Source organism: Odocoileus virginianus, chromosome 30, assembly GCF_023699985.2.
Source record: "Odocoileus virginianus isolate 20LAN1187 ecotype Illinois chromosome 30, Ovbor_1.2, whole genome shotgun sequence".
NCBI lineage: Eukaryota > Metazoa > Chordata > Mammalia > Artiodactyla > Cervidae > Odocoileus > Odocoileus virginianus.
Genome location: NC_069703.1, coordinates 22755224 through 22779855, shown reverse-complemented (window position 1 = coordinate 22779855; position 24632 = coordinate 22755224). Strand labels below are relative to the sequence as shown.

General features: G+C 53.1%; 2 protein-coding genes across 14 annotated transcripts in view; both read left to right on the top strand.

Annotated features, from left to right (window-relative positions):
- Positions 1-944: 944 nt before the first annotated feature.
- On the top strand, positions 945-7258 carry IHH (Indian hedgehog signaling molecule). The gene is made up of 3 exons (XM_020904706.2): positions 945-1493; positions 3839-4100; positions 5832-7258. The coding sequence occupies exons 1-3, from the start codon at positions 1179-1181 to the stop codon at positions 6488-6490; spliced, it is 1236 nt and encodes a 411-aa protein (XP_020760365.1). The 5' UTR covers positions 945-1178; the 3' UTR covers positions 6491-7258.
- An 11803-nt stretch (positions 7259-19061) lies between these two features.
- The window catches only part of CFAP65 (cilia and flagella associated protein 65), a 39067-nt gene continuing 33496 nt past the window's right edge, over positions 19062-24632 (top strand). For 4 of the 13 annotated variants that reach the window (XM_070458657.1, XM_070458656.1, XM_070458661.1 and 1 more), the window contains exons 1-5: positions 19076-19156; positions 19613-19871; positions 20278-20381; positions 21978-22209; positions 24403-24587. In XM_070458657.1, coding sequence (XP_070314758.1) covers positions 20317-20381; positions 21978-22209; positions 24403-24587 — 482 coding nt within the window. In that variant the 5' untranslated portion in view covers positions 19076-19156; positions 19613-19871; positions 20278-20316. Of the gene's footprint in view, positions 19157-19612; positions 19872-20277; positions 20382-21977; positions 22210-24402; positions 24588-24632 lie in introns of all 13 variants that reach the window. The other 9 variants (XM_070458654.1, XM_070458664.1, XM_070458665.1 and 6 more) reach the window with 7 other exon arrangements.

Sequence of the window (24632 nt, the reverse complement as noted above, 5' to 3'; positions counted from 1 at the left end):
TTATTCAGCAGCTCTCGTGTGCCGGCAGCAGCCAGTCGGGATTCCTTATTCCGTTGATGTCGCCATTTAGATGCTGTTCTCTACACCTTGGCCTATTCCTCCGGAACTTCACTTTGCTCGTTTTAACAGTTTCCACGTCCACCTCGTCCTCCATCTGACTCGTCATGAGGTTGGATGCCCCACTGCCAGCTTCGCACCCGGTTGATACAGAATTCAGTTCCACCAAGCTGAGAGGGCGCGCCTCCCCGGGCCAGGGTGGGGCACCAGGTTACCAGCGGCCTCCTGCCTTTTGGGTTTAGTTCCCCGCAGGGGACGCCGTAGGCGGCTGTGCGGTCCGGCCACTGCCCCCCACCCCTCGCGTCCGGCCGCGCCGTGGGTTGCGGTCTCCGTGGGGGCGGCAGCTCCTGTACTGGAGGTTTGCGCCTGGCGGGGCACCCCGGAGCCGCGGGGAGCCCAGAGGCGAGGCCAAGGCGGGGTGGGGCGCGTCCGAGCGGGGAGGGCACACTCAGGCAGTGCGGGGGGCGCAGAGGGCAGGGGCGGGCGGACGCGCGACGGAGGAGCGAGAGGAACGAGGGCTGGCTAGTGCCGGGGCCGCCCGCCCGAGGGGGAGGAGGCTGCGCTGCCCTTGCCGCAGGTTTGCTGTCGAGCGCGCAGGAGGCAGGGACATGGGTAGGGTGCGGTCTGCGCGGGGCCCGAGCCCGGATCTCTTCCATTTCCCCTCTCACTCGGCCCCGGGCTGCGCCGCAGACGGCAGCAGCTCCCGCTCCGCCCCAGCCGCCTGACCGCGGGGCCGGGGTGCTAACCGCGGGGCCCGCCAGCCGGCCGGCCCGGCCAGCCCAGCCCAGCCCGGCGGCCCGCAGCCCCGCCGCCCGCCGCCCCCCGCCGCCGCCGCGTTGCCAAAACAAACGGGCCGGCCTATTTATTGGCGGCCGGCGAGCCGGGCAGCTCAGAGTCGAGGCGCCGAGGGGGACAGCGCGCCGCCACCAGCCAGGGCCCCGGGCCCCCGCCCCGCACCTGAGTCCCGCCGGCCGTGCGCCGCGCCGCCCAGCCCATGGCGCCCCCACCCGGAGCCCCCAGGAGCCACCCGGACGCCTGAATCCCCGCAGCGCTCCGGTCGACTCGCCCACCCATCAGCCCACCAGGCGTCCTCGCCCGCCGCTCCTCGGGGCTCCCCGGCCATGTCTCCCGCCCGGCTCCGGCCCCGCCTGCGGTTCTGCCTGCTCCTGCTGCTGCTGCTGGTGGTGCCGGCGGCGCGGGGCTGCGGGCCGGGCCGGGTGGTGGGCAGCCGCCGGCGGCCGCCGCGCAAGCTCGTGCCGCTCGCGTATAAACAGTTCAGCCCCAACGTGCCCGAGAAGACCCTGGGCGCCAGCGGCCGCTATGAGGGCAAGATCGCGCGCAGCTCGGAGCGCTTCAAGGAGCTCACCCCCAACTACAATCCAGACATCATCTTCAAGGACGAGGAGAATACCGGCGCCGACCGCCTCATGACCCAGGTGAGCGCGACCCGCCCTCGCAGGGCGCCGCCGCCGAAGCACCGCCACCTGCCCGGCCCTACCCGCCCCCTGGCACCTTTCCTTGACTGGCTGGCACGCCCCCTGGCACCTGCCCCTCTCGCCGAGATGGGCCGGCTGGGGTCCCGGCGGAGTGCTGGCAATCCCCGAGCCCGCCGGAGGCTGTGAGAAGAGCTCCCCTCTGCCAAGCGCCACAGCCCAGCGGGTTGGCGGTGGCCCCTTCGGCCCTGGAGTGCTGGCAGCTCAGGTCAGACGCGGCTCCTGGAGGTACCTCTGCCCGACTGCCTCCCGCGCCTGCAAGATGCACCAGTCCCTCTGGCCTAACCTTCCGCACGGCTGCGCCCCTTTCAAGTCGAGGCGATTCGGCAACCCGAGAGGCGAAGCTCCGGGCGTGGAGGGTCCCACTGACCTTTCCTCCCCGCGCGCCCTCGGTTCGCTGGGAGGCCCGCTCCGGGATCTGGGTTAAAGGAACAGCGGGCAATGGTAGAGCCAAGAGGCGGAGGTAGGGAAGGGATCTTGCCGGGGAGCCCACGTGTCTATCCCCAGAGCCAAGCGGCGCAGCTGCAGTTGAAGGGTGGGGGTGCCGGGCCGCCGGGCTCTGGGACCGAACTTGGGGGAATCCCTGGGTTTGGTACTGGATGGATTGAAAGAGAGGGGCTGGGGTGCCGGCAGCCCCACAGCAGAGCTAAGGCTAGTCGTAAGGGTTCGGAACAGGAGGCGCGCTCAACCCAAGTACCTGGGGGAAGGGTGGGGGTGGCGGGGCGGGGAGCACACTTTCTTCCTTGAGGCCGAGTTCGAGGGAAAGTGACCTAGGTCCCCTTCCTCGGTGGGCTTCCACTGCAGGCAGGCAGCCTGCTTTCTAGATGCTTTGGGAAGGGCAGTTAGACCACGGCCCGCAGCACGCGCCCAGGCGCCGGGGCTGGCCGGCGGTGTCGGGCGAAGGTTGACTGGTGGCTGGGCCGGGTCGGGCGCCGAGGAATGCAGATAAGAATCCGGGCCACGGACTGGGCAATCATTGACAGCGCGTGCCCGGGCTCTGGACCCGAGTAGGGGAGGGGTGGGGGTGGGTGGGTGGGGAAACAGGGGCGGGGAGCAGGGGCCGCGGGACAGACGTAGGTGGGTGGCTAGAAGCCTGGCGGCCAAGAGCACGCGGAGTTCCCTCTGGGGGCAGTGAGCGCCCCCAGCTAGATTGCAGCCTCGGAGGACCGACGGGGTCTTGGGTTTTAGCCTGTTGGCTCCTGGGAGACCGAGTCCAAGGGTCTGTGGGGGCCCTCGGCTTTGAGGGGTGGAGTAGGTTGAGAGGTGGGCTGCCCACACCTGGCAGCTCCTGGCACCTCTGTGTGAAGGACTGTGGAAGGACTCCTCTTCCCAGGCCCCTCTCCTAAGGCAGCTGCGGGGTTCCTCGGGTTCCAGGTACGAAGAGAGCCAGCGCAGACGATGTTCTCTACAGTCCTTCCCCCAGCGCGGCTCGTCTCCCAATTCATGGGAGGCGGAGCATGAAGTGAGCACCCCGAGGTCAAACGCTCCGTTTCTCGGGTCCTTTCCCAGATAGAGGCGGCGCGGGGGTGTTGAGTGCTCTTGACTCAGGGAGAACGCTTCTTGGCGTTTATCAACCCGGAGCCCACCCCTCGCATCGGGAGACAAGCCGCGCGGTCCTCCATCTGGCCGGGTCAGACGCTAGCCGTATCACCAGCTCTGGTTCCCGGGCTGCCGCTTCCCCGGAGCGGGCGTAGCCGGTTTGGGATCGTGAGGGTCCCAGCGGGAATGACTCTTGGCGCCGAGGAATCCCGGCAGGCTTGGGATTCCCCTCCAACACACCCCCCAAGCTGCCGAGGCGCTCCGCACCTGCCGCGCCCCGGCCGCTTCTCGGGCCTCAGCCCTGGGGCTACGGTGACACCTACTGGGCACCTCGAGCCTTGCACGCCTAGCAGGCCGGCCGCAGGCAAGTCAGCTCCGGTACGTCCTTTACCCTCCAGGCAGCAGGCGGTCCCCTGCTGGTCCCCTGGTGAGACAGAAAGGCCCGGCGCTCAAAAGGTGCCCTAACTCCAACAAGAGAGAGAGCTTAGAGACAGGCCCCCACGTGTGAGCGGATGGACGCGCCTTCCAGATTTGTGTAGCCACCGCGCGGTCCAGATCCCGATGGAGTCAGGGGATGCTAGAATGGAAGGAAGCACTTTAGGGCTCTCTGTTTCTAAGAGAGAAGGACGGAGCACCCTACCGGGTTTCCAAGCTCCAGCGAGTGCTGTAGGAGAGTAAGGGGCGGGGCTGCGCGCTCACCCGCACGCGGGCTAGCCCCTCCCCCAACTCTGCTCCCTCCCCTCCCGCAGCGCTGCAAGGATCGCCTGAACTCGCTGGCCATCTCGGTGATGAACCAGTGGCCCGGGGTGAAGCTACGGGTGACCGAGGGCTGGGACGAGGACGGTCACCACTCGGAGGAGTCGCTGCATTACGAAGGCCGCGCGGTGGACATCACCACGTCGGACCGCGACCGCAATAAGTACGGACTGCTGGCGCGCTTGGCAGTGGAGGCCGGCTTCGACTGGGTGTATTACGAGTCCAAGGCCCACGTGCATTGCTCCGTCAAGTCCGGTGAGCCGCTGCCGGGGGACTGGGCCCGGGGCCGGGGCCGCAGGGCGTGGGCAGGCGGCGCTGGGTCCACGGGAGCCAAGAAGGTGAAGAGGCCCACCCAGGGATGGAGGCGGGGACCCCGGGGACCAGGACGTCAGCGGCGCTCCCCACTGCTGCTCTTGACCACCTGCTCGGCCCGTGCCTGATAGTGTCATGGCAGGAGCCTAGGGAGACAGGGTCCTGTCCCAGCGATGCTGGGTGCTGACCAGGCGGTCCACAGTCCAGAGCCTGCTGCAAGTGGTGCAAGACAGAGCAAGCTGGCCAGATGGAGAAAGCCAGGCTGACAGAGAGACGGCCTCCCCATACACAGTGGTGCAGAACTGGGAGGTGGGGGTGGGGCCAGGAGCCAGGCTGTGCCCAGACATCAGCATGACTGACTGGGAGCCAGGAGCCCAGAGGTTCAGAACGCACAGCCTGGCTGCAGGTCAGGCCCTTTAAGGCACTGTGTCTGCTCTTCTCAGGGGGCGCAGGCGTCCCCAACCTCTTCCCCGGGGCCCTGAAGCTGGACTTTGGGGGGCAAAGAAAGCCGTGAGGGCAAGAATAAACAGAATGGACTTAATAAAGTGGATTTTCCCATACTGGCCGCTTTGTTGATCAGAATTGGCAGGCACTGGGGCCTCGTCCCCTCCCTCAGATCTTGTCTGCATCCCTGCCACGTGCACTGAACCCGGTCATGGATGCTTCACATAGCTCCTGTGTGGACTGCCTGCAGGGTCCCCTGACTGCAGGCTCAGCCCTCTGTGCTGGCCCCATGCAGCGATCACACTCACAGACCTGGCTCATTGAGACCAGGCTCTCTTTTGTTCCTCATCCCACCGGGCTCACAGTGGTGACCCTATCCTGACCTTTCCCCTCTGCACTTCCCTGTCAACTGTATTTACTTCAAGTCACATTGACCCCTCACTTGCAAACACAGGCCCGATGCCAGTTTCCAGAGGGACCACTTCCCTGCATTACTGCTGACCCCCAAATAGTATCTTGCATCCCACCCACTGATGCCATTGTGTCCTGTCCCCGCAAAAGGACCCAGCACATGAATTGAAGATGGTGATTTCATCCTGGCCACTGAGCCACGCCCTGGCCTGGCCATTCACTCTGAGCTTCCCCAGGAGTCTGTGTTCTCGCCACTGACTGGCCCTCCTCTCGCTTGGTGTATAGATGCCAAGGGCCAGTTCTGGCATAGAACTTTTGATGTCAGTCCAAGAGGACAATTTGGGGGGAGCATCTGAGAAATGGGTGAGAAATAATGGGACATCCAGACCCCAGAGGCATGAAGTGACTTACCTTCTCCTCGAGCCTGCAGCTTTGGGGTGTCAAGTCACAGCTGACCCCTTCCTGGCCCAGCTGACCCTCAGCCTCTCTGACTGCTTCAGTCTTATCAGGATTGGGAGCAGGTGGGGGGGGGGGGTTTCACCTGGGCTTCTGGAGGACCCTTTCGCTCATGCTCCCTGGGCTTGGAGCCTCAATATGCTCCTCTCATGAGCAAAGCATTAGGCTAGGGAGGAAGGCAGATCACACTGTGGGCTGGGGGTGGGTTCAAGGCTGCAGAGAAAGTGGGGGGCAGGGAACATGACATGGTGATGGGGGAACAGCCTGGGAGTAAGGGGCACCTCTGGCTGTGCTAGGGAGGATTGCAGTGACTGGGAATCCGAGCTCCACCCAGTAATGCCTTCATGTCCCTTCTTCCCACAGAGCACTCAGCCGCAGCCAAGACAGGCGGCTGCTTCCCTGCTGGAGCCCAGGTGCGCCTGGAGAGCGGGGCACGTGTGGCCTTGTCAGCTGTGAGGCCCGGAGACCGAGTGCTGGCCATGGGGGAGGATGGGAACCCCACCTTCAGCGATGTGCTCATTTTCCTCGATCGTGAGCCCGACAGGCTGAGGGCCTTCCAGGTCATCGAGACCCAGGATCCCCCGCGCCGCCTGGCACTCACACCCGCCCACCTCCTCTTCACGGCCAACAATCACACTGAGCCAGCTGCCCACTTCCGAGCCACGTTTGCCAGCCAAGTGCAGCCTGGCCAGTATGTGCTGGTGGCTGGGGTGCCAGGCCTTCAGCCTGCCCGAGTGGCGGCTGTCTCCACGCATGTGGCCCTGGGAGCCTACGCCCCATTAACGAGGCATGGGACACTGGTGGTGGAGGATGTGGTGGCCTCTTGCTTTGCAGCCGTGGCTGACCACCACCTGGCTCAGTTAGCCTTCTGGCCCCTGCGACTGTTTCACAGCTTGGCGTGGAGCAGCTGGACCCCAGGGGAGGGTGTGCACTGGTACCCCCAGCTGCTCTACCGCCTGGGACGTCTCTTGCTGGAAGAGGGCAGCTTCCACTCGCTGGGCGTGGCTGGGGCAGGGAGCTGAAAGGATCCTTCTACTGCCCTCCCAGAACTGCCCACATGGGTCCAAAGGCCTCCCCACCAGGAAGGCATTGGCCTTGCCAGGGACCTGAATGGGGACACTGGTTCCCACCATCTCCTCCACCACAAAGATACATCATTGAGACTTGTACTGGGTGATGCCAGCGTCTCCCCAGCCCCATCTTGGTGTAGTGACAAAGCTGCAAGCTGAGCTGGCGATGGGGCATAGTCTCTCCTTCTATCCTAGAGACCAGTGGGTCCCAACCCAGCCAGCCCTCACTACGATTTTTCATTCCTGCCTCCCCCAATGGGGAAGGCCCATTGTATCCATCTTAGGCCCCTCTTGGGTGGGCTTGCACCTCAGTTGATGCTGCTAGATTCCCTGGGAGCCAGCAGGGAGCTGGCTGGACTCAATGCTGCCCAGAACTGAGCAGGCTGCAGGGTAGGACAGCCAGCCTGGCCATCCTGAGGCATGACCTTCCTCTCTGGCCACACTCCTCGGGACACATCCAGAGACTGTTGCTGTCAGTACACAGAGCTGTGTGTTCCAGCCAATGTGATCACAGTGCCCAGGACGGGGGCAGTGGGCTAGATCCTGCCCACCCTCTGCCCAGGCTATACATTCCCATTTCTGCTGAACCATGACCCCCACCCCCTCCTCCGGTCAGTCTCCCCCACCTTATTTATTGGCACCGAGGGGGAAGCCCATGGGAAAATTTGGGGATGTTTTGGTCTTTTCTTCCTTTTGTAATAAAAATTATTTAAGTTGTTAGAGCGCTAGAGTCCAGAACACCAAGTAGGGCTGATACACTGCTAGCCTAGAACCGTGGGTGGGGCCGTCCAGGGCTGTGTGCACCTTCCTCCAAAGACAAAACCTTCAGAGCTCCCACCCTCTTTGCAGGGCCTTTCTCATCCAGTAGGTCTGCCAAGTCACAACAGAGGGCTGTTCAGAATGGGCCACAAGGCAGATGTTAATTCTACAGAATCTCTTCATGATCCAGTGAAAAGTCAGAGACTCATGCCCTGAGAAACACCAGAATAAGTAGGGGAAGCCCCTTTACTTGGAAACAAGGAGATGTTTCTAGATAAGTAAAGTGATCATGGAATTGTTAGATCAGTTCTTTCTCTAGTCTGTGTTAGGCAAACTTTGGGGTCAGCATGAAGAGGCCTTGCCTGGCCTGAGTTAAGGTGCCTTCCCTGCTTATTCTGGTCTCTCTCAGGGCCCAAATCCTAATTCTTGGTCCCACTTCTAGGATTCTTCTTTCACAGATCTAGATCAGGATGACCCTTGTGGTCCAGTAGATTAAGAATCTCCCTGCCAATGCAGGGGACACGGGTTTGATCCCTAATTCAGGAAGATTCCAGATGCCTCAGGGTGACTAAGCCTGTGAGCTACAGCTACTGAACCTGGAGCTTTTAGAGTCTATGCTCTGCAATAAGAGAAGCCACCATGGTGAGAAGCCTGCACCCCAAACTTGAGGACGCCTATGCGCCGCAACGAAGACCCAGATCAGCAAGAAAAAAAGAAGATCCAGATTGAGGCCTAGGAACTGATTTTTACAAATACTCCAAACATGGCAGGTAGTCCAATTACACTTTGAGAAACATTGCTTAGTCGGAAGGACACCAGTTTATTGCCAAAACAGGATGACCCCTGTCTTCATTTTCTCTTGGTCTCTGCATGCCACAGCAAGTTTTACTGTACTCAGTATAGACCAGCTGAGAGTCCCAGGTCCATTGATAAAATTGTTATATATTCAGGAATACTCTGAAGCAGTTGAAATAGGCCATAGTGGGAATATTTACACCATAGAAATTGGCATATGCTACCAATTAGGGCTCCCTTGACTGTGGAGAGCTAGTTGTGAAAGCACACCCCTGCCCAGGTTCTAGCCTCTGATAGAGATTTCTGTCAGAAAGTGGCGGGGGGAGGACTGCCCTGACTCTTACTTTACCATCCCCACTTCCACGGAGGAATGCTCTAGAGAAAACTTCATTGCTCTGGAGACTGTCCTCTGGGAGGGAGAGGCTCCCACGGGTTGTGATGACAACTGCTATCATTCAATGAAGACGAGATCCAGCCAGTCCATCCTAAAGGAGATCAGTCCTGGGTGTTCATTGGAAGGACTGATGCTGAAGCTGAAGCTCCAATACTTTGGCCACCTCATGCCAAGAGTTGACTCATTAGAAAAGACCCTGATGCTGGGAAGGGTTGGGGGCAGGAGGAGAAGGGGACGACAGAGGATGAGATGGCTGGATGGCATCACTGACTCGATGGACATGAGTTTGAGTAAACTCTGGGAGTTGGTGATGGACAGGGAGGCCTGGCATGCTGCGGTTCATGGGTTCGCAAAGAGTCGGACACGACTGAGTGACTAAACTGAACTGAACCATTTCCAAACATTGTTCTAAGTGGTTTACATGTAGCACCCACTTCATTTTCATAACAACCCTATGTGGTATATATTATGCATGCATGCTAAATAGCTTTAGTCATGTCTAACTTTTTGTGACCCTATGAACTATAGCCCACCAGGGATACAGTAATCTTTTGTCCATGGGATTCTCCAGGCAGGAATACTGGAGTGGGTCGCCATGCCCTCCTCCAGGGGATCTTCCTGACCCAGGGATTGAACCCACATCTGTTATGTCTCCTGCACTGGCAGAAGAGTTCTTTACAACTATCACCACCTGGGAAGCCCAGTATATACTATATTCTTACCATTTTCCAGATGAGAACACAGAGGTACAGTGAGGTTAAGTAACTTGCCCAAGATGATGCAACAAGTGACAGAAGCAGGATTTGACCCCATGCATCTGGCTTGCCTTTTCATACTGTTCATGGGGTTCTCAAGGCAAGAATACTGAAGTGATTTGCCATTCCCTTCTTGGAAGAAAAGTTATAACCAACCTAGACAGCATATTAAAAAGCAGAGACATTACTTTGCCAACAAAGGTCCATCTAGTCAAAGCTATGGTTTTTCCAGTAGTCATATATGGATGTGAGAGTTAGACTATAGAGAAAGTTGAGCACCAAAGAATTAATGCTTTTGAACTGTGGTGTTGGAAGAGACTCTTGAGAGTCCCTTGGACTGCAAAGAGATCCAACCAGTCCATCCTAAAGGAAATCAGTCCTGAATATTCACTTGAAGGACTGATGTTGAAGCTGAAACTCCAATACTTTGGCTTCCTGATGCAAAGAACTGACTCATTATAAAAGACCCTGATGCTGGGAAAGATTGAAGGCGGGAGGAGAAGGGGACGACAGAGGATGAGATGGTTGGATGGTATCACGTACTCAGTGGACATGAGTTTGAGTAAACTCTGGGAGTTGGTGATGGACAGGGAGGCCTGGCGCGCTGCGGTCCAAGGGGTCAAGAAGAGTCGGACATGGCTGAGAGACTGAACTGAACTGATCTGGCTCGCAGGTCCACTGTTCTTACCAGAGGCTTTTCCTTTGGTAAAGTTGGGTCTTTTCCAGAAGGCATGCTCAGCGTTTCAGGACTGGAAATCTGCTTTGTCATGCCACCTGGAGTGGACTACACATCGCCTTGTGGAAGACACTCACAGACCAGGTTCATAGGGACCAGAACATCTATGAACGCCTTTGCAGTAAGAAACAAAAGGTCAAGGTCAGGAGGTCATTTGCACATTCTGTCTTTTACAGAAATTTTGCATGGGGTGGGGGAGAGAGTGAAAGAGAGATTGAGGCTCTCTCTTATGGGGGGCCTACCTGCCCCTCTTATGGGGACTGGAGACACTTCGTCCTGTAGACACAGAGCCATTTGGTGTCCCTAGACCTTCTGTTCTAAAAGAGCTTCCTCAGGAAATACACTTATCTTCAGAGATGGCTGCAGAGATTCAGAAAAGCACTTTGAATCCAGACCCTGGAAAAGACCAACCTTGGAATAGAGGTGAGGCCCTGCAGTTTTTCGGGGAATCCTGACCCAGAACTGTGGTGATGGTACCAGCTGGACAAGTAGAGTCAGCCTGGAAAGTTATCCTTCACCTCTGCAGTGCTATAGTCCAGTTCCTCCCACCAGAACCAGCTTGCTTATCCTCCTTAAGATGCCGAGGCCCAGAGGAAGGTCAGCCATACCACCCAGACCCAGAGAGCTACTGGTCCCATGCCTGCTGTTCTTCATGGGCCTAAGCTCAGCCCTGAAGGCCATTACATCCACAGTGGTCATTGCTCTCCTGCAACTTTTGCCTGAAGGTGCTGCCTGCGGAATGGCTTCTGACAGTGAGCAGCAGTGTGTTGGAAAAGGCTGAGCCAATGCAACAGTCCTTTAGGCAACCAGGCCTGCCGTTAGGCTTGTAGCCCCAGGATGGGAAGTGGAAATAGGTGAGTGAAAAAGTGAAGTGTTAGTCGTGCCTGACTGTTTGCAACCCATGGAGTGTTGCCTGTCACGCTCCTCTGTCCATGGAATTCTTCAGACAAGAATACTGGAGTGGGGAGCCATTCCTTTCTCCAGGGGATCTTCCCAACTTAGGGATCAAACCCAGGTCTCCTGCATTGCAGGCAGATGCTTTATTGTCTGAGCCACCATGAAAAATCTTAGTAAAATGCCCCTTCAGGAGATCCAACTAGAAAGGCAGCACTCCTGGCCTGGCACCAGGAAGTCTGTTTAGGAGAAAGCCTCACACCAAGGGCACGGAGCTCACAGAAGTTCTGGATTTCAGGCCCCGCCCCCTTGTCTGACCAGCCCTTGTGCAGTGTACAACTTATACAGACTTCAACTCTGGCCCCAACTGGTCTGGGTCTCTGCCAGGCTCTGGCGACAATTTGGAGAGAAGTTCCTACAGCATCACACAAGAGGGGCTGGGGAGAAATAAACAGGGGTGAGGATGGGATCTGCAATGTCTGGAGACTTCCTGGAAGTGGTTTGGGGCTTGGCATAAATGACTTGGGCAAGAGGAGGTGGATGGATCATTGGGAGCAGGTGTGTGGAGGAGAATCGTAGGGCATGCTCAAGGACTAGGAGCCAGTGTGACTGGGGCTCAAAGGCGCCAGGAGGGGAAATGGAAGTAGGGGAGGAGAAACGCTGAACCCATAAAAGGGCAGAGGTGAAGGCCTGGTGAGAAGTGCTGAAGCAGAAAACACCCCCAAAGAAGGGAGGGAGGCCCTCGATGGGGAGCACAGGCTCTGCTGCCCACCTGAGAGGGTGTCCCTGCAGCAGGAAAACTTTTTGGCAGGGGTTGGCGGCAGCAGCTCTTCCAACCCATGCCCTCTGCCCCCTGGGTGGAGCAAGCCTCCCGGAGCTTGGGCCCATATCCCACACCCCAGCCTAGTTCTCAAAGCCTCTTTGTTCCACTGGGCCAAGCTTCGGCCAGCCCAGATCTGATAAGACCAGGTAGGACAGATAGCGGCCCCACCCTGCAAGCCTCAAGCCACACCCAGGCTGCCTCGCACGCACACATGCACGCACATCTCTTTTGCCCCAGAAGGGCCTAGATGCAGGGACCTTGCCACCCACACCAGAGGTGGGGAGCCTCAACCTCTGGGCTGGCCCCCTCCTGCAGTCCACTCAAGACCCCTCTCATATGCATGGGTAAGCAGGATAAGGAAATTACCTCCCATTTCAGAGAGAAATAAATGAAGTGCCCCAGAGGGAAAATAACTTGTCCACAGTTATTTCTTCCACAATCAGGAGTATCAATTGCTAGCTCTGCTCTTTACAAAAGTGAAAGTAAAGTTGCTCAGTCATGTCCAATTCTTTGCGACCCCATGGACTGTAGCCCGCCGGGCTCCCCTGTCCATGGGATTGTCAAGGCAAGAATAGTGGAGTGGGTTGCCAACCAACGCAGGGATCGAACCTGGATCTCCCGCATTGCAGGCAGACTCTTTACCCTCTGGGCCACTAGGGAAGCCTCTGCTCTTTATATTATCTTTTAAAACCCTAACATCATGTGAAGTTAGGTTATTCTCAGTTCTTTTTTGGCAGAGAAGAAACAAAAGCCCAGAGAGGTGAAGTTACTTTCCTAAGGTCACACAGCACATTCCAGAGCAGAATTCAGGTCCCCTGCAGCAGCAAACTGAGGGGGATAGGAACTGATGAGTTACCCACCCCAGAAGGAGACGAATGCACTCACAGCCTTCACCTAAAAGATCTGATGGGGCTGGGGTGGCCAAGAATCCCCAGGAAGGTGGTCCTGGAAAAACAACACTCTAGATACTGTGTGTGTGTGTGTGTGTGTTAGTTGTTCAGTCATGTCCAACTCTTTGCAACCCCATGGAGAAGATCTCATTTTGATGCAAGTGGCAATGTTTAAAATATGTCCATGAATTATTTGACACTCCTCTCCCCTTGAATCTGGCCTGAGACCAAGTTAGGAAAGACCATATAGCTTCTGTCTGGTTCTACCCTGAGCTTGCCAAGCTGGAAAGGCTATGGATAGGTGTTCCCAGCCCTAACCTAGCTGAGCTCCCAGCCAATAGCCAGCATCAGTTGTTAGCTGTGTGAGTGCACCATCTTGGATGTCCAGTCCAGTGGAGCCTTCAGGAGGCTGCGGCCCTGGCCAACACCTGACTGCAACGGCATGAGAGAGTCCAGTTGAGAGCTGCCTGGCCAAGCCTGTCCTGAATTCCCAACCCACAATATCACAAGCAAACTAAAACGGTTGTTTGGAATCTTGATGTACTTTCTTACACAGCAATGGTAACCAGAATAAAATGCAAAGAGGAGATGGGGTTTGGTGAGGACAATTTTGGAGGCTTTCCAGAAGGTTTTAATACACTTTTACATGAAAGTTTTTTTTTTAAATGAAGTGTGCATGAGGCTGGGAGAGGGGTGGTGCTTCTTCATCTTCTAAAGGGGCAGCATGAGAAGACACAGTGATGGGATAAACTCAGAGCAGATAGAGACAAAGGGAAGGGCTGGATAAGCTCATCTCCACACTCAACTGATTGAAAGGATGCTTGTTACCTACTCTGGTAGCAGGGTCTCTGGTGACAACCAACTTGGAGGAGTAGAGAGCCTCTGGAAGGAAAGGAGTTTCTGCATGTGGGCTAGTGGGTAGCAAGGAGTTATACACAGCCAATAAGGAAGGCTACTAGAGGTTTTTAAAAACCCAAATGTTAGATGCTGAAGAAAGTGCTCAAAGTTTGGGGCCAGACCTAAGAGAGGGGCTGGACATTCCCATGGATGATTGGACACTTACAGGGCCTTGACAAGAAGGTCCATGAAAAATGAACTGAGAAGTGCACTGTTACCCTCATGAACTCCCCTAGTGTCTGCATCTAGTTTTTAACATATGCCTCTGAATGCCCAACATCAGAAAGCTACTCTGGGCATTCCCTGGTGGTCTCTGCATTTTAGGTGGTTAGAACTCTGCCCTTTCACTGTTGAGGGCCTGGGTTCCATCACTGGTCAGGGTACTAAGATTCCACAAGCTGCACGGCATTGCCAAAGATAAATAAGTAAAAGAGTGTGTGTGTGTGTGTGTGTGTGTGTGTGTGTGTGTGTGTGTGTAAAACTCAGAGAAAGGTGACCAGGCAGGTCATAGGGAATGGTATTTCTCCGTGGAGTGGTTGGAAGAGTATAGATGGATAGGTTTCTTGGTTCTGAATGTTTAATTCTAGAGAAGCAAAAGATAGGTGTGTTCGGCATCTAATAAAGAGAAGGAAAGTGCAGTTTATGGTAGAGAGTCCTAGCAGACACCACTCTAGTCAAGTGATCAAGCTCATCACCAGTAATACATACCGACAAGATGTACCCTCTGATATTTTGCACTGAGAAGGGCCTATAACTCTGTTATGCTTCCCAATAATGCACATCATACTCTAATCAAAGGAACAAACCCAAATTGAGGAATATTCTACAAAATAATTGACTGTACTCTTCAAAAGAATCGAGATCATGAAAGACAAGAAAAGATTCAGGAAATGCCGAAAGTGGGATCCTGGATTGCATACTGAAACAGGTAAAGGACATTAGTGGATGAGCTTGTGAAACCCAAATAAATTCTATGCTTTTCTTAACAGTATTATTATACCAATGTTAATTTCTTCTTTTTGATAAGTGTCCTATGGTCATGTAAGAGGTTAACCTAGGAGGAAACTGGATGAAAGTTTTTAGAGAACCACCCATACTATTCTTGTGCACATCTAAAATTAACTCAAAACTTTTAAAATTAAAAAAAGAAAATCTAATAAAAAGAGAATCTCATGGACCAAAAAAGGTAGGCTTCCTTACCATCTCTAAGTCCAAGTCAACCTCCACAACCAAAGGAAGCCAGTTACACTAAACTGGTGATCATGTTATAACATCTTTACTTGAGAGAGGGCTCTAGTCAGATAGGGATTGGAAAAGGGTTTGAGGAATTAAATAGGGTGGAAAGTCACAGAATAATGGTGTTCTTCATTTATTCAAAATATATAATGAGTCAGGCTCTGTGCTGAGCTCTATAAACCTTTTATCCTGCTTAAACCTCATGACTTTTGAGGCATCTGTTAGAAGTTCTTACAGAAATGAAGGAATAAGATCAGACAGCCGAGGGCTGATGGAGTTGGGGTTTAAATCCAGTCTGATTTACTCCAGAGCTTGCTCTGAACCACTCCACTGTACTGTCTTCTTAGCTATGACCTGCATTCAATTCATGCCTCAGGGTTCTGTGCTGGTGTGGGTGGGGGAAGAGGAGAGAGGAGGCAGGAGGAAGGGGATGGCCTAGGATGGGCGGGTCAGTTGGAGCTGTCCATGGTTCTGGCCAGAAGGAGCCTGTAGGAGATGGTGATGAGGAAGACAGCTGGGAGAGCTAGTACAGAGACGGAGCCTGCTCAGACTAGAGGGAAAGAGCAGTCAGACATGGTGGTAGGCACCAAAAAGGAGGAATGAGAGGGAGAGAGAGAGAGACTTCAAGCTTTGACTTAAATAACCACGTCTACAGTAGCTGGTAAGGTAGGATTTATCCTCAGGTCTCACTTGCAGTCAGTGCACCAGTATTATCCTGTGTAGCTCTATTGGTTGTTAAAATCTGGAAGTACCGTTAGTGGGTGCCTTCCATCGTATCCAACTCTTTGTCACCCCATGGACTGTAGCCCACCAGGCTCCTCTGCCCCTGGGATTCTCCAGGCGAGAATACTAGACTGGGTTGCCATTTCCTTCTCCAGGGGATCTTCCCAACCCAGGGATCGGACCCGAGTCTCCTGAGGCTCCTGCATTGGCAGGCAGATTGTTTACCACTGAGCCACCTGGGAGAGACTCGCTTTGTTACTGGTCAGCAGATAGTCACTGACTGAGTTCTCCACTACCGTGGCTGCTCTCCACACCTCACAACCTAACACCTAAAAGGTTCAGGCTGGCACAGTATGGGCTCTCAGGACCCAGCTCTGGCTCTAAGGCTCCCTGGTATCCATTCTCATAGGTCAGTATGCATACTGTACTAATTGTATTTTGAATACTCCCCCTGTTTGCCCCATTTTACAGATGGGCAAAGTGAGGCTCTGACATGTTGAACCATTTGCCTCAAATTGTTCAGTTCTTAAATGGTAGAATCAGGACTTGAACTTAGTCTTCTAGGATTGAGCCTCATGTCCTTTTCCCTCTGTCTCCCCTACTGCTGGCCTTGTGCTTATTCATCACTTGGTGTGGACAATGAGGGAGCAAGTTGAACAGGTTCTTTGGGTTGGCACAGGAGAGTTAGAAAATCCTATAAGGGTCCCAGGCAGAACGGAACTCTTTCCTTTGAATTGTATTGCCATATGGCAGTCTTCCCCGGCCCCTGACAATGTTGTATCCCTAAGCCCTTTCAGGCTGGGGGTATCATCAATCTCTTGACACTCTCTCTCCACACCCAGCAACTTTAGGGGGCCATGGCAGCTTAATGCAGAGAATGCTCCATGTATGCGCCTAGATGCCCTCTTATCTATAGTCTCTTCACCTCTCAGGCTGGGCTTATACAATTTATCCTGCTAATTTTGGAGGTCAGGAGCTTCTGTGGGAGGCCCTACCACTTCATTTCCTTCTCCAAACTTAAATACATATTCTGATTTCAGAAGCAACACTGGAAACTGAGTCACAGTTGCAGGTGAAGAAAAGCGAGACAGGGCCCTTCAAGTACTGGAGCTGGGCACCAACTGGACAGCAGATCATCCTGGCAGGTCGTTTTGCCTTTCTCCACCCTAGAGCCACAGGCAGCCTCCTTCTTGGAGAAACAAAAGAGGAGGATGTGGAGAGGAGAGACACTTTCTACCTCTCCTGTGTGCAGCAGAGAGACAGGAAGATGGGAGGAGGTGAGGATGCACAGAAAGATGAGTAGCCAAATATAGGGACCTTCAGAAGCCGTAGTAGCTCAGTGGTAAAAAACCTGCCTGCCAATGCAGGAAACACAGGAGATGCAGGTTCGACCCCTGGGTTGGGAAGATCCCTGGAGGAGGAAATGGCAACCCATTCCAGTATTCTTGCCTGGAGAATTTCACGGACAGAGAGCCTGGTGGGCTACAGTCCATGGGGTTGCAAAGAGTCGGGCACAACTGAGCAACTGAGCACACACCCACTTAGCAAGTGACCTTCCAGTGTGTGTATGTGTGTGTATGTGTGTGTGTGTGTGTCTATCTTTGTTGACAAAGCATGCATCAAATACTTTACATAACTGACCACTCAGTCCCTATGTAGGCCTTTTGATAATTATCCCCAGGGTAAAAGAAGAAGCTCAGAGAGGTCATGGGACCTGCCCAGGGTAACACAGCCAGTAAGTGGCAGTCAGGTCTCCCTGATGAATTAACCTCAGATCTGTCTGATTTCCCAGCCCAAAGTCTTCTGTACTTCACGGGAGGGATATGGAGGGAAAAAAAGCTTAGAAAAGATATTTTTGTGTGTGCTGAAGCCCAAGTCACTGAATGTGCTTTGTCTTTATCATCCATGGCTTCCAGCCAGGAGGACTGGAGTCCTACCCATCCTCCTTCCTCCCTTTCTTCTACATCCTGGCCTTTATCCAGGTACTGAATCATCACCTACCCTCGTTCACAGCCTTGAACAAAACAGTGCCCACCCTGTTGTCTTTCTTGAGCCCACGAAGGAGATGGTCCCAGGACCCAGCACCCATTGTTCCCCACAGGTTCTGGGATCCTGAAATGAGGGACTGCTAAGACAAGCCCAGCTTCCTCTCCCCTCCCCAGGTTCGTCCATTGCCACACTCCTTTCCATGCTGTTTGCTTCCTGGGGCTAAGTCCAGCTTGGGCCTCTCCCTGGGAGTCTACCATGCTGGTCAAGGTCACTCAACAGCAGAGCTCCCAGGAGGCAGGCAGAACCCTGTCGAAGTAGAGCCCGCAAGGGACCAACCAAGAATTCCCTCTCACTGTCCCAAGCCCAGAAGCCACCACTGATTGGACAGACCAGCTCTGGAGGGACACTCCTTCAGGGAAGAGGCACAAGGGTGTGTGGCTCCTGGAATAAGCTTTCTAGCTCTAATCTCCTTAGGGCTTTCTCACTGGGATTTCTGAGGCTACCACTGAGCCGTGCCTCCAGAGTTACTGCTCCTTACTTTTTCATGGCCTAAGAATAGACAAACAGGTCCTTTTCCCTGTTCCTCAGGTTCAGCTGAGTCAGGCTGACCATTTCAAAAAGAGCTTAAAGGAAAACAAAAAGGAAATCATTATAGAAACCACAAACAACATAGAAGTGGTAATGTCCAAAGTGCAGGTTTCCTATTCTGAGAATAATGTTAAAACCAGTGAAAAGCTCACCAAGTTCCACATTCCTCGATCCCAAGAAAACTCCAGACCTAATTGTGCTGGCATAACGTAATGGGCCTCTGGCCTGACCCTTCGTTTCAGCCTCTGGCCATGTGATCTCCCAGGCCAATTAAGGCAGCACTGTCATCTAAGTGTATCTTTTACCTTTAAACTCCAACTTCCCCAAAATGAGAGTTTATTTTCGGGGTTTATCCATAGAGTCTCTCCCTCTAACACCCACCCTCATCATTGTCCCGGGTAGTGAAGCATCTTTAATTGCCCATGAATGAACTCAGATTTTCAGCTTCAACCACCTAAGGAGTCTTCACCAAATGAGACTCTTCCCTGCAAAGGACATAGGAACAAATGAACCAGTGGGCTTCCAAAAATCCATATTATGTGTCATAATGCCTTCTTCAAACATCCACCTTCAGATCCCTTCAAAAGAGTTAGCTTTGTACTGGGCTGGAGGAAATGCCAGGAGAAAATGCCTAGGAGACATTCCCTTCCACTTGAAAAAAGAATTCATTTGCAATGCAACATGCAGGTAAGAAATAACTACTGCTTTTAAGTTAACAATTGCAATCACAGAATGAAGTTCCGGGTGAGATTCTGACTCTATCACTAAAGGGTATCACAAAAGAACAGAAACGACTCCCACTGCTCTGACAAGTCCTTGGATTAGTCTCCTTCGAATTTGGTCGTCAACTAAAGCCAGGATTTCGGGGACGTCCCAACAATTGTGTTGCAACTGGTAGAAGACAGTTAACAGCCAGCAGGGAAAGCTGGAGAATAAAAAATACGGGTGAACGTTGAAGTTGGGCGGGGTCTTCGCTTTCTCTGATCCTTGACTCCTGCGGGTAGCCGTCGTTGCCCTGGGATACCAGGAGACGCCGTGACTCGTGCGTCTTGTATCTATAGAAACGACAGCATAGCGGCGGTGTGAGTTCTGAGCGTTGGTCCCAGCGACCAGGCGAGCTGCGCGAGTGGCCAGGGAAGGTATCTGTCTTAGGTGACCGTCTCCTTTGGGAAGTCGTGACGGGGATCCCCTCAGTGTCCGTCGGAGAGCCCCGAGGGACTAAGACTTGGGCGAGATCAGCCTGGAGATCTCTTAGAGGATAGTGAAACCGCTCTAAGTATATTTTATTTCTTCTTGGCAACCCGCCGCTTTTTACATTGGTCATCTTAGGAATTTTTAGGTTGGAAATCAGGCAAATAAAGGGAGCTGATTTTTTTTTTTAAGGTTCTCAAGATATAAAAAAGATACGAAAAACAACACCTCCCTTGCCCAGTGTCCTCGCAGTGATTGCAGTCTTTGGAAGAGTAGCACATGCTAGTGTGGAAGTTGTCATTGTTAATTATAGTAACATAGGTTTGCCTAGGGCTTTTTCAAATTCTCTGTTTCTTTCACAATTAAAGTCAATTTTGTGAAATAGGATAACCTTCATTTTACAGGTGAGGAGACTGAGGCTCGAGGAGATGGAGAAACTTGCCTATCTCAAATGAATCGGAGCAGATGCTGGAACCCAACTTTTCTTGCTCCAGGACCAGTGCTCACTTCCCTAAGCCCTAAGCCCTGGTCTGGACCAGCTTTCTACCCTGTTATCTCTCTTTTTTTTCCTACAAATGCTGATTGGAGATTTTTTTTTTTTCCAGAGTCCAGAGGCAGAGGCTGTTGTAGAATCCCCTACAGTTACAGGCATTACTGAGCCAGGTAAGTACTAAAAAGCCATCCAACATCAGAAAGGTAACAGGGCCTTCCTCCCTGTCTCACCAGCTTGCATCTCTTTGATTCCATCTGAATGTTCATTGAAGTAGGAGCCTTGCCTGTCCTGTCTGGTGCCTAGCACTGGTACATAGCAGGCATTCAGTAAACGCCTTGTGAATGAATGAATGAATGAATGAATGAGTGAATGTAAGATAGTCCCCTTTGGAGGGTTTGGTTGCTACTGTTTAGTTGCTCTGTTATGTCTGACTCTTTTGTGACCCCATGGACTGTAGCCCACCAGGCTCCTCTGTCCATGAGATTTCTCAGGCAAGAATACTGGAGTGGGTTGCCATTTCCTTTTCCAGGGGTTCTTTCCAACCCAGGGACTGAACCCACATCTCCTTCTTGGCAGGCCGATTCTTCACCACTGAGCCACCAGGGAAGCCCCTAGATGGTTTGGACTTGTTGCCAATTAGGAAAGAGTACATCAGCAGAATCTTTCGGTCCGGATGAGTGGTGAGGAGGGTATGGGAGAGTGTCTGATGGAAGTGTGGAAATTTCTAAAGGGCGACCATAAAACTGTTTCCCAAATCATAATATGTTATAATAAGGGGCTAAACCCCAGACTGGAAAATAAATAATTTCAGGCCAAATAAAAGATGACTCACATCTAATCATAAATTGTTGTAAGGATTAAAATACATGTGAAAGGCTTACAACACTGCTTGGCACATGATAAGTTCTCTATAGGCGTTCTTAGAAGTTGTTATTATTTTTGAAATTGTTATTCAAAGAGGTGGGGGAAGGTACTGAATAATCTTACAAATGCACATATGTTCAAAAAAGGAGTACATTGATGCTGTCAAATATGGTAGCCACACCTGGGTGTATATGCAGAAGGAAGGGGAACTTGAGATGGAGCCAGAGCCAGTTTGGGACCCTTGTGTGTCCAAAGCAGGGTCAAGCACCCTTTTGAGCATTTGTTGAAAGCTGTGGACACTCTCCCTGGAAAAGAGCATATGCCCATACCCATGAAATTTGCGTATAATTTGCCTATAATATTTGCATATAATTTCCAGACACAGCCTATCAGTGGATCCCTCTGCTTTAGAGGTTGATTCATTTATCCTTGGATTGAATCATCATTTCAGTGAAGGCTTCCTTTAAACCTGGGTTAAAAGCAGAGACATTACTTTGTCAACAAAGGTCCATCTAGTCAAGGCTATGGTTTTTCCAGTAGTTATGTATGGATGTGAGAGTTGGACTATAAAGAAAGCTGAGTGCCAAAGAATTGATGCTTTTGAACTGTGGTGTTGGAGAAGACTCTTGAGAGTCCCTTGGAATGCCAGGAGATCCAACCAGTTCATCCTAAAGATCAGTCCTGGGCGTTCATTGGAAGGACTGATGTTGAAGCTGAAACTCCAATACTTTGGCCACCTGATGCAAAGAGCTGACTCATTTGAAAAGACCCTGATGCTGGGAAAGATTGAGGGCAGGAGGAGAAGGGGACGACAGAGGACGAGATGGTTGGATGGCATCACCAACTCAATGGCCATGGGTTTGGGTAGACTCTAGCAGTTGGTGATGGACAGGGAAGCCTGGCGTGCTGCAGTTCATGGGGTCACAAAGAGTCGGACACGACTGAGCAACTGAACTGAACAGGTTGTGTACTGATAGAAAAAACTCAGAAGCCCAAGAAGCCTTCAGTCTCATTTGCCTTTCCTTGGTCCTTTATTTCTCTTCTCAGAGGAGGCCAGCCATGTTCTGAGGCAACACGTAGAGAGTAAAAGCCAGGTAAAAGCAATGCATATGCTTCAGTGACACTCACTGGGGACTTACTGAGAAATGCCACGTGTGGTTATGGAGAGCAGTGCTGCATGGGCCTCATCCCCAGTTCTCTTTTCCAAATGGCCTTTCCTGAATGGTGAGCCTCTAGGCTCCCAGGCAAAGCCCTGGGTCTTGTATTTAGGCTCGTTCCTCACATGCCACTTCAACCTGTTGCCAAAGCTCGGGAGCAGGCAACTCCTCCATGATCACGGTGCCCATGGTGAGTATTCTCCATTGATGTCTCTTTCTCATGCCCCTCCTGTCTCCTCTCTGGTCTCTTTCCAGCTCCCGACTGGCAGGAACTCTTGGCTTAGCCAGAGAGCTTCCTTCGGACTTGTGTTCCCGTCACCCGATGCTCATTGAAGCAGTCCTCAGCCTCCTCATGAGGACTAGGGACAGCGGGGACTGCACCATGAACTCCGGATCATGCCTGAGTGCCAGCACAGTGGCGTTTCCCACCATCAGTGGCAGCAGCATGGCCGTGAGTGCCTACGGCAGCAGCAATGCCAGTGCCTTTGTGAGGACGCCTGTGGGGCCGAGCGGGGTGGATGGGCAGCAGGGCGGCAGGGGTCGGAATCTGGGAGGGCCCCTCTCTCCTGTCCCAACCCCATTACTAGACGGAGGGATAGTAATACATGGAGCCCCAGGCCAGCTGGGGCGGTGGCAGCTGTGAGCATGACGGCGGAGAGGAGAAGAATGTCGGCGAGATGGGAGTTTGCGGCTGATAAGAGTAGCCCGTAGTTCTCTCTTCCTTCACAAAGGACTTCTGATCTTAATGCCTAGGGCTTTGCCTTTGTCCAGTGGGTGCATGTTGTTTGCTTTTTGGCAGCTCTCAGGACTCTCTCTGTGTGACAGCACTGGGTCAGGGTGGCCGGTGCTCGTCTAGGGAGGTAACATAGGGGTCCGACTGTGTTTTGTGCAGCATGTGTCTGTATCATGTGGGAGCTCTTGGGTTGACTTAGATGTGATGCTGGTTGCATCTGCCTCCCTGTGGACCATGGTCATCTCTCCCCTGCATCTGTGCCGTTCCAGGCCAGTTTGCACACAGATTCATTCACTGCCCTTCCCCACTCTGCTCTGAGCTGGCTGGAGACTGGAAGGTGGGAGGAGGGGAGAATCTCTGCTTTTGACAGCGTCTCGGTCGGCATCTCTCTGTGACTGCCATCGGCACCAGACAGTGCTCTGGGTTCTGAGAACCCCACCTCTTCCCCTCACTTGTGTACAGTGGCACCTTCTTTTTAAAATTATATTAATTTGTTTATTTCTTTTTGGCTGTGCTGGGTCTTTGTTGCTGCACATGGGCTTTCTCTAGTTGCAGTGAGCAGGGGCTACTCTTCATTGTGGTGCATGGGCTTCTCATTGCAGTAGTTTCTCTTATTGTGGGGCCCATGTTCTAGGTGCACGGGCTTAGTAGTTGTGGCACATGGGCTTAGTTGCTCCTCGACATGTGGAATCTTCATAGACCAGGGAGCAAACCCATGTCCCCTGCTTTGGCAGGCTGATTCTCAACCACCGGACCACCGGGGACGTCCCTGGTGGCCGCTTCTTGAGGTTACTTTGAGTAACTTTGAGGTTACTTCACTAGCCGCTGGTTGTGCATTGAACTCCTTATTTTAAACACCCAGAGGGGTTTCTGTTTTTCTGGTTGGACTGATTGATGCATCAGCTGATGTTTATAATAAATGACCCTCGGTCACCCATGTCACCTTTCCTCCGTGGGCAGTTCAGGCCATCTGACACTGTATATTTTGAAACTGAGATGTAAGCTCCAAGAGAGAAAGGATTTGATGGTCTTGTTCACTGTTATCGGCCTGGCACTAGCCTCTACAGTGTCTGGTGCATCATAGGTAGTGAAACACATACCTGTTAAACACATACATTTACCCTATGTTGTTGCTCAGCTGCTAAGTTGGGTCCCCATGGACTGCAGCATGCTGGGCCTCCCTTATATAGTGATGTAAAAACAATACTTGGTCAAAGTTAAAGAAAAATGCATGAATGGTAGGAAGAGGCACCTGGTTCCTCCTGCCATCTTGCTGCCCCAGAAGTTTTCCATTCCCCTCCCTCCTCAGATAGTTAAGGGTTAGGGATCAGCCTGTGAAAGGATTTGCTGTTACAGACAGGAGTGTTGGTACAGTGAACCTCTAGCATCCTTAGGAGAAGTGCTTGGAGTGGCCTCAAAGCCAAGGCATCGGGTGTGGGTTGACCCCAGGCAAGTTGGCTCTGTCCTCTGTTCCACCAGCTAGGTGAGGGATGGGAGAGGAAATGGTGGAATATCCCTGTGCCCTGGAGAAGTCCCAGTGAGGGACGTCTTAGAGAAGTTCTCTACAGGCTTCTGCAGAGAAGGGGTAGGATGGGGAGGATGAAGAGGAGAAGGCAGCATCTGAACCGAGCAGTGTGTGAGGGCCCACTGGGGAACAGAACAGGCCAGCTAAGGCTGCTGAGTGTGCTGGGTTAAGTGGCCGACAGAGTGGTCTGGGGAAGGCTTCAGGGGCAGTGTCTCAGGGAATCTAGTTGGAAAACCATTCCAGTGACCTCAGAAGAGGTAATATGAGACTGCAGGGCCTCCCTGCCTCTCACCTTCTCTCTCCAGACCATCCCCCATGGGGCAAGGAGTGGTGTAATTCATTACCTTCTAGAGGTGGGGCGATCTTAGCCCATTCTCGGGGTCTTTGAAGTCTTCTCTCCTTTCTCCCTGCCAACCGGACAGCCTGCCAGCTCCATGGATACTCAGCTGTGCTTCCCAAAGAAGCAGGACAAAGTGAAGAAGAGGGTCATCTGGGACATTGAGGTGACTGAAGAGCTACAGTGGAAAGGCTGGGTGTTGGGGAAGGAGATCACCAAAACCCTGGTTCTGAAAAATCTCTCCTTGAAAATCCAGAAGATAAAATACAGGTACCAGTATGAGGGATCAGAGACTAAGTCCCTGAGCCCTCAAAC

Coding starts and splice junctions, on each gene's coding strand:
- IHH (XM_020904706.2), top strand. CDS start 1,179: ATGTCTCCCGCCCGGCTCCGGCCCCGCCTGCGGTTCTGCCTGCTCCTG. Junction 1,494..3,838: donor CCGACCGCCTCATGACCCAG/GTGAGCGCGACC, acceptor CCCCTCCCGCAG/CGCTGCAAGGATCGCCTGAA. Junction 4,101..5,831: donor GCATTGCTCCGTCAAGTCCG/GTGAGCCGCTGC, acceptor TTCTTCCCACAG/AGCACTCAGCCGCAGCCAAG.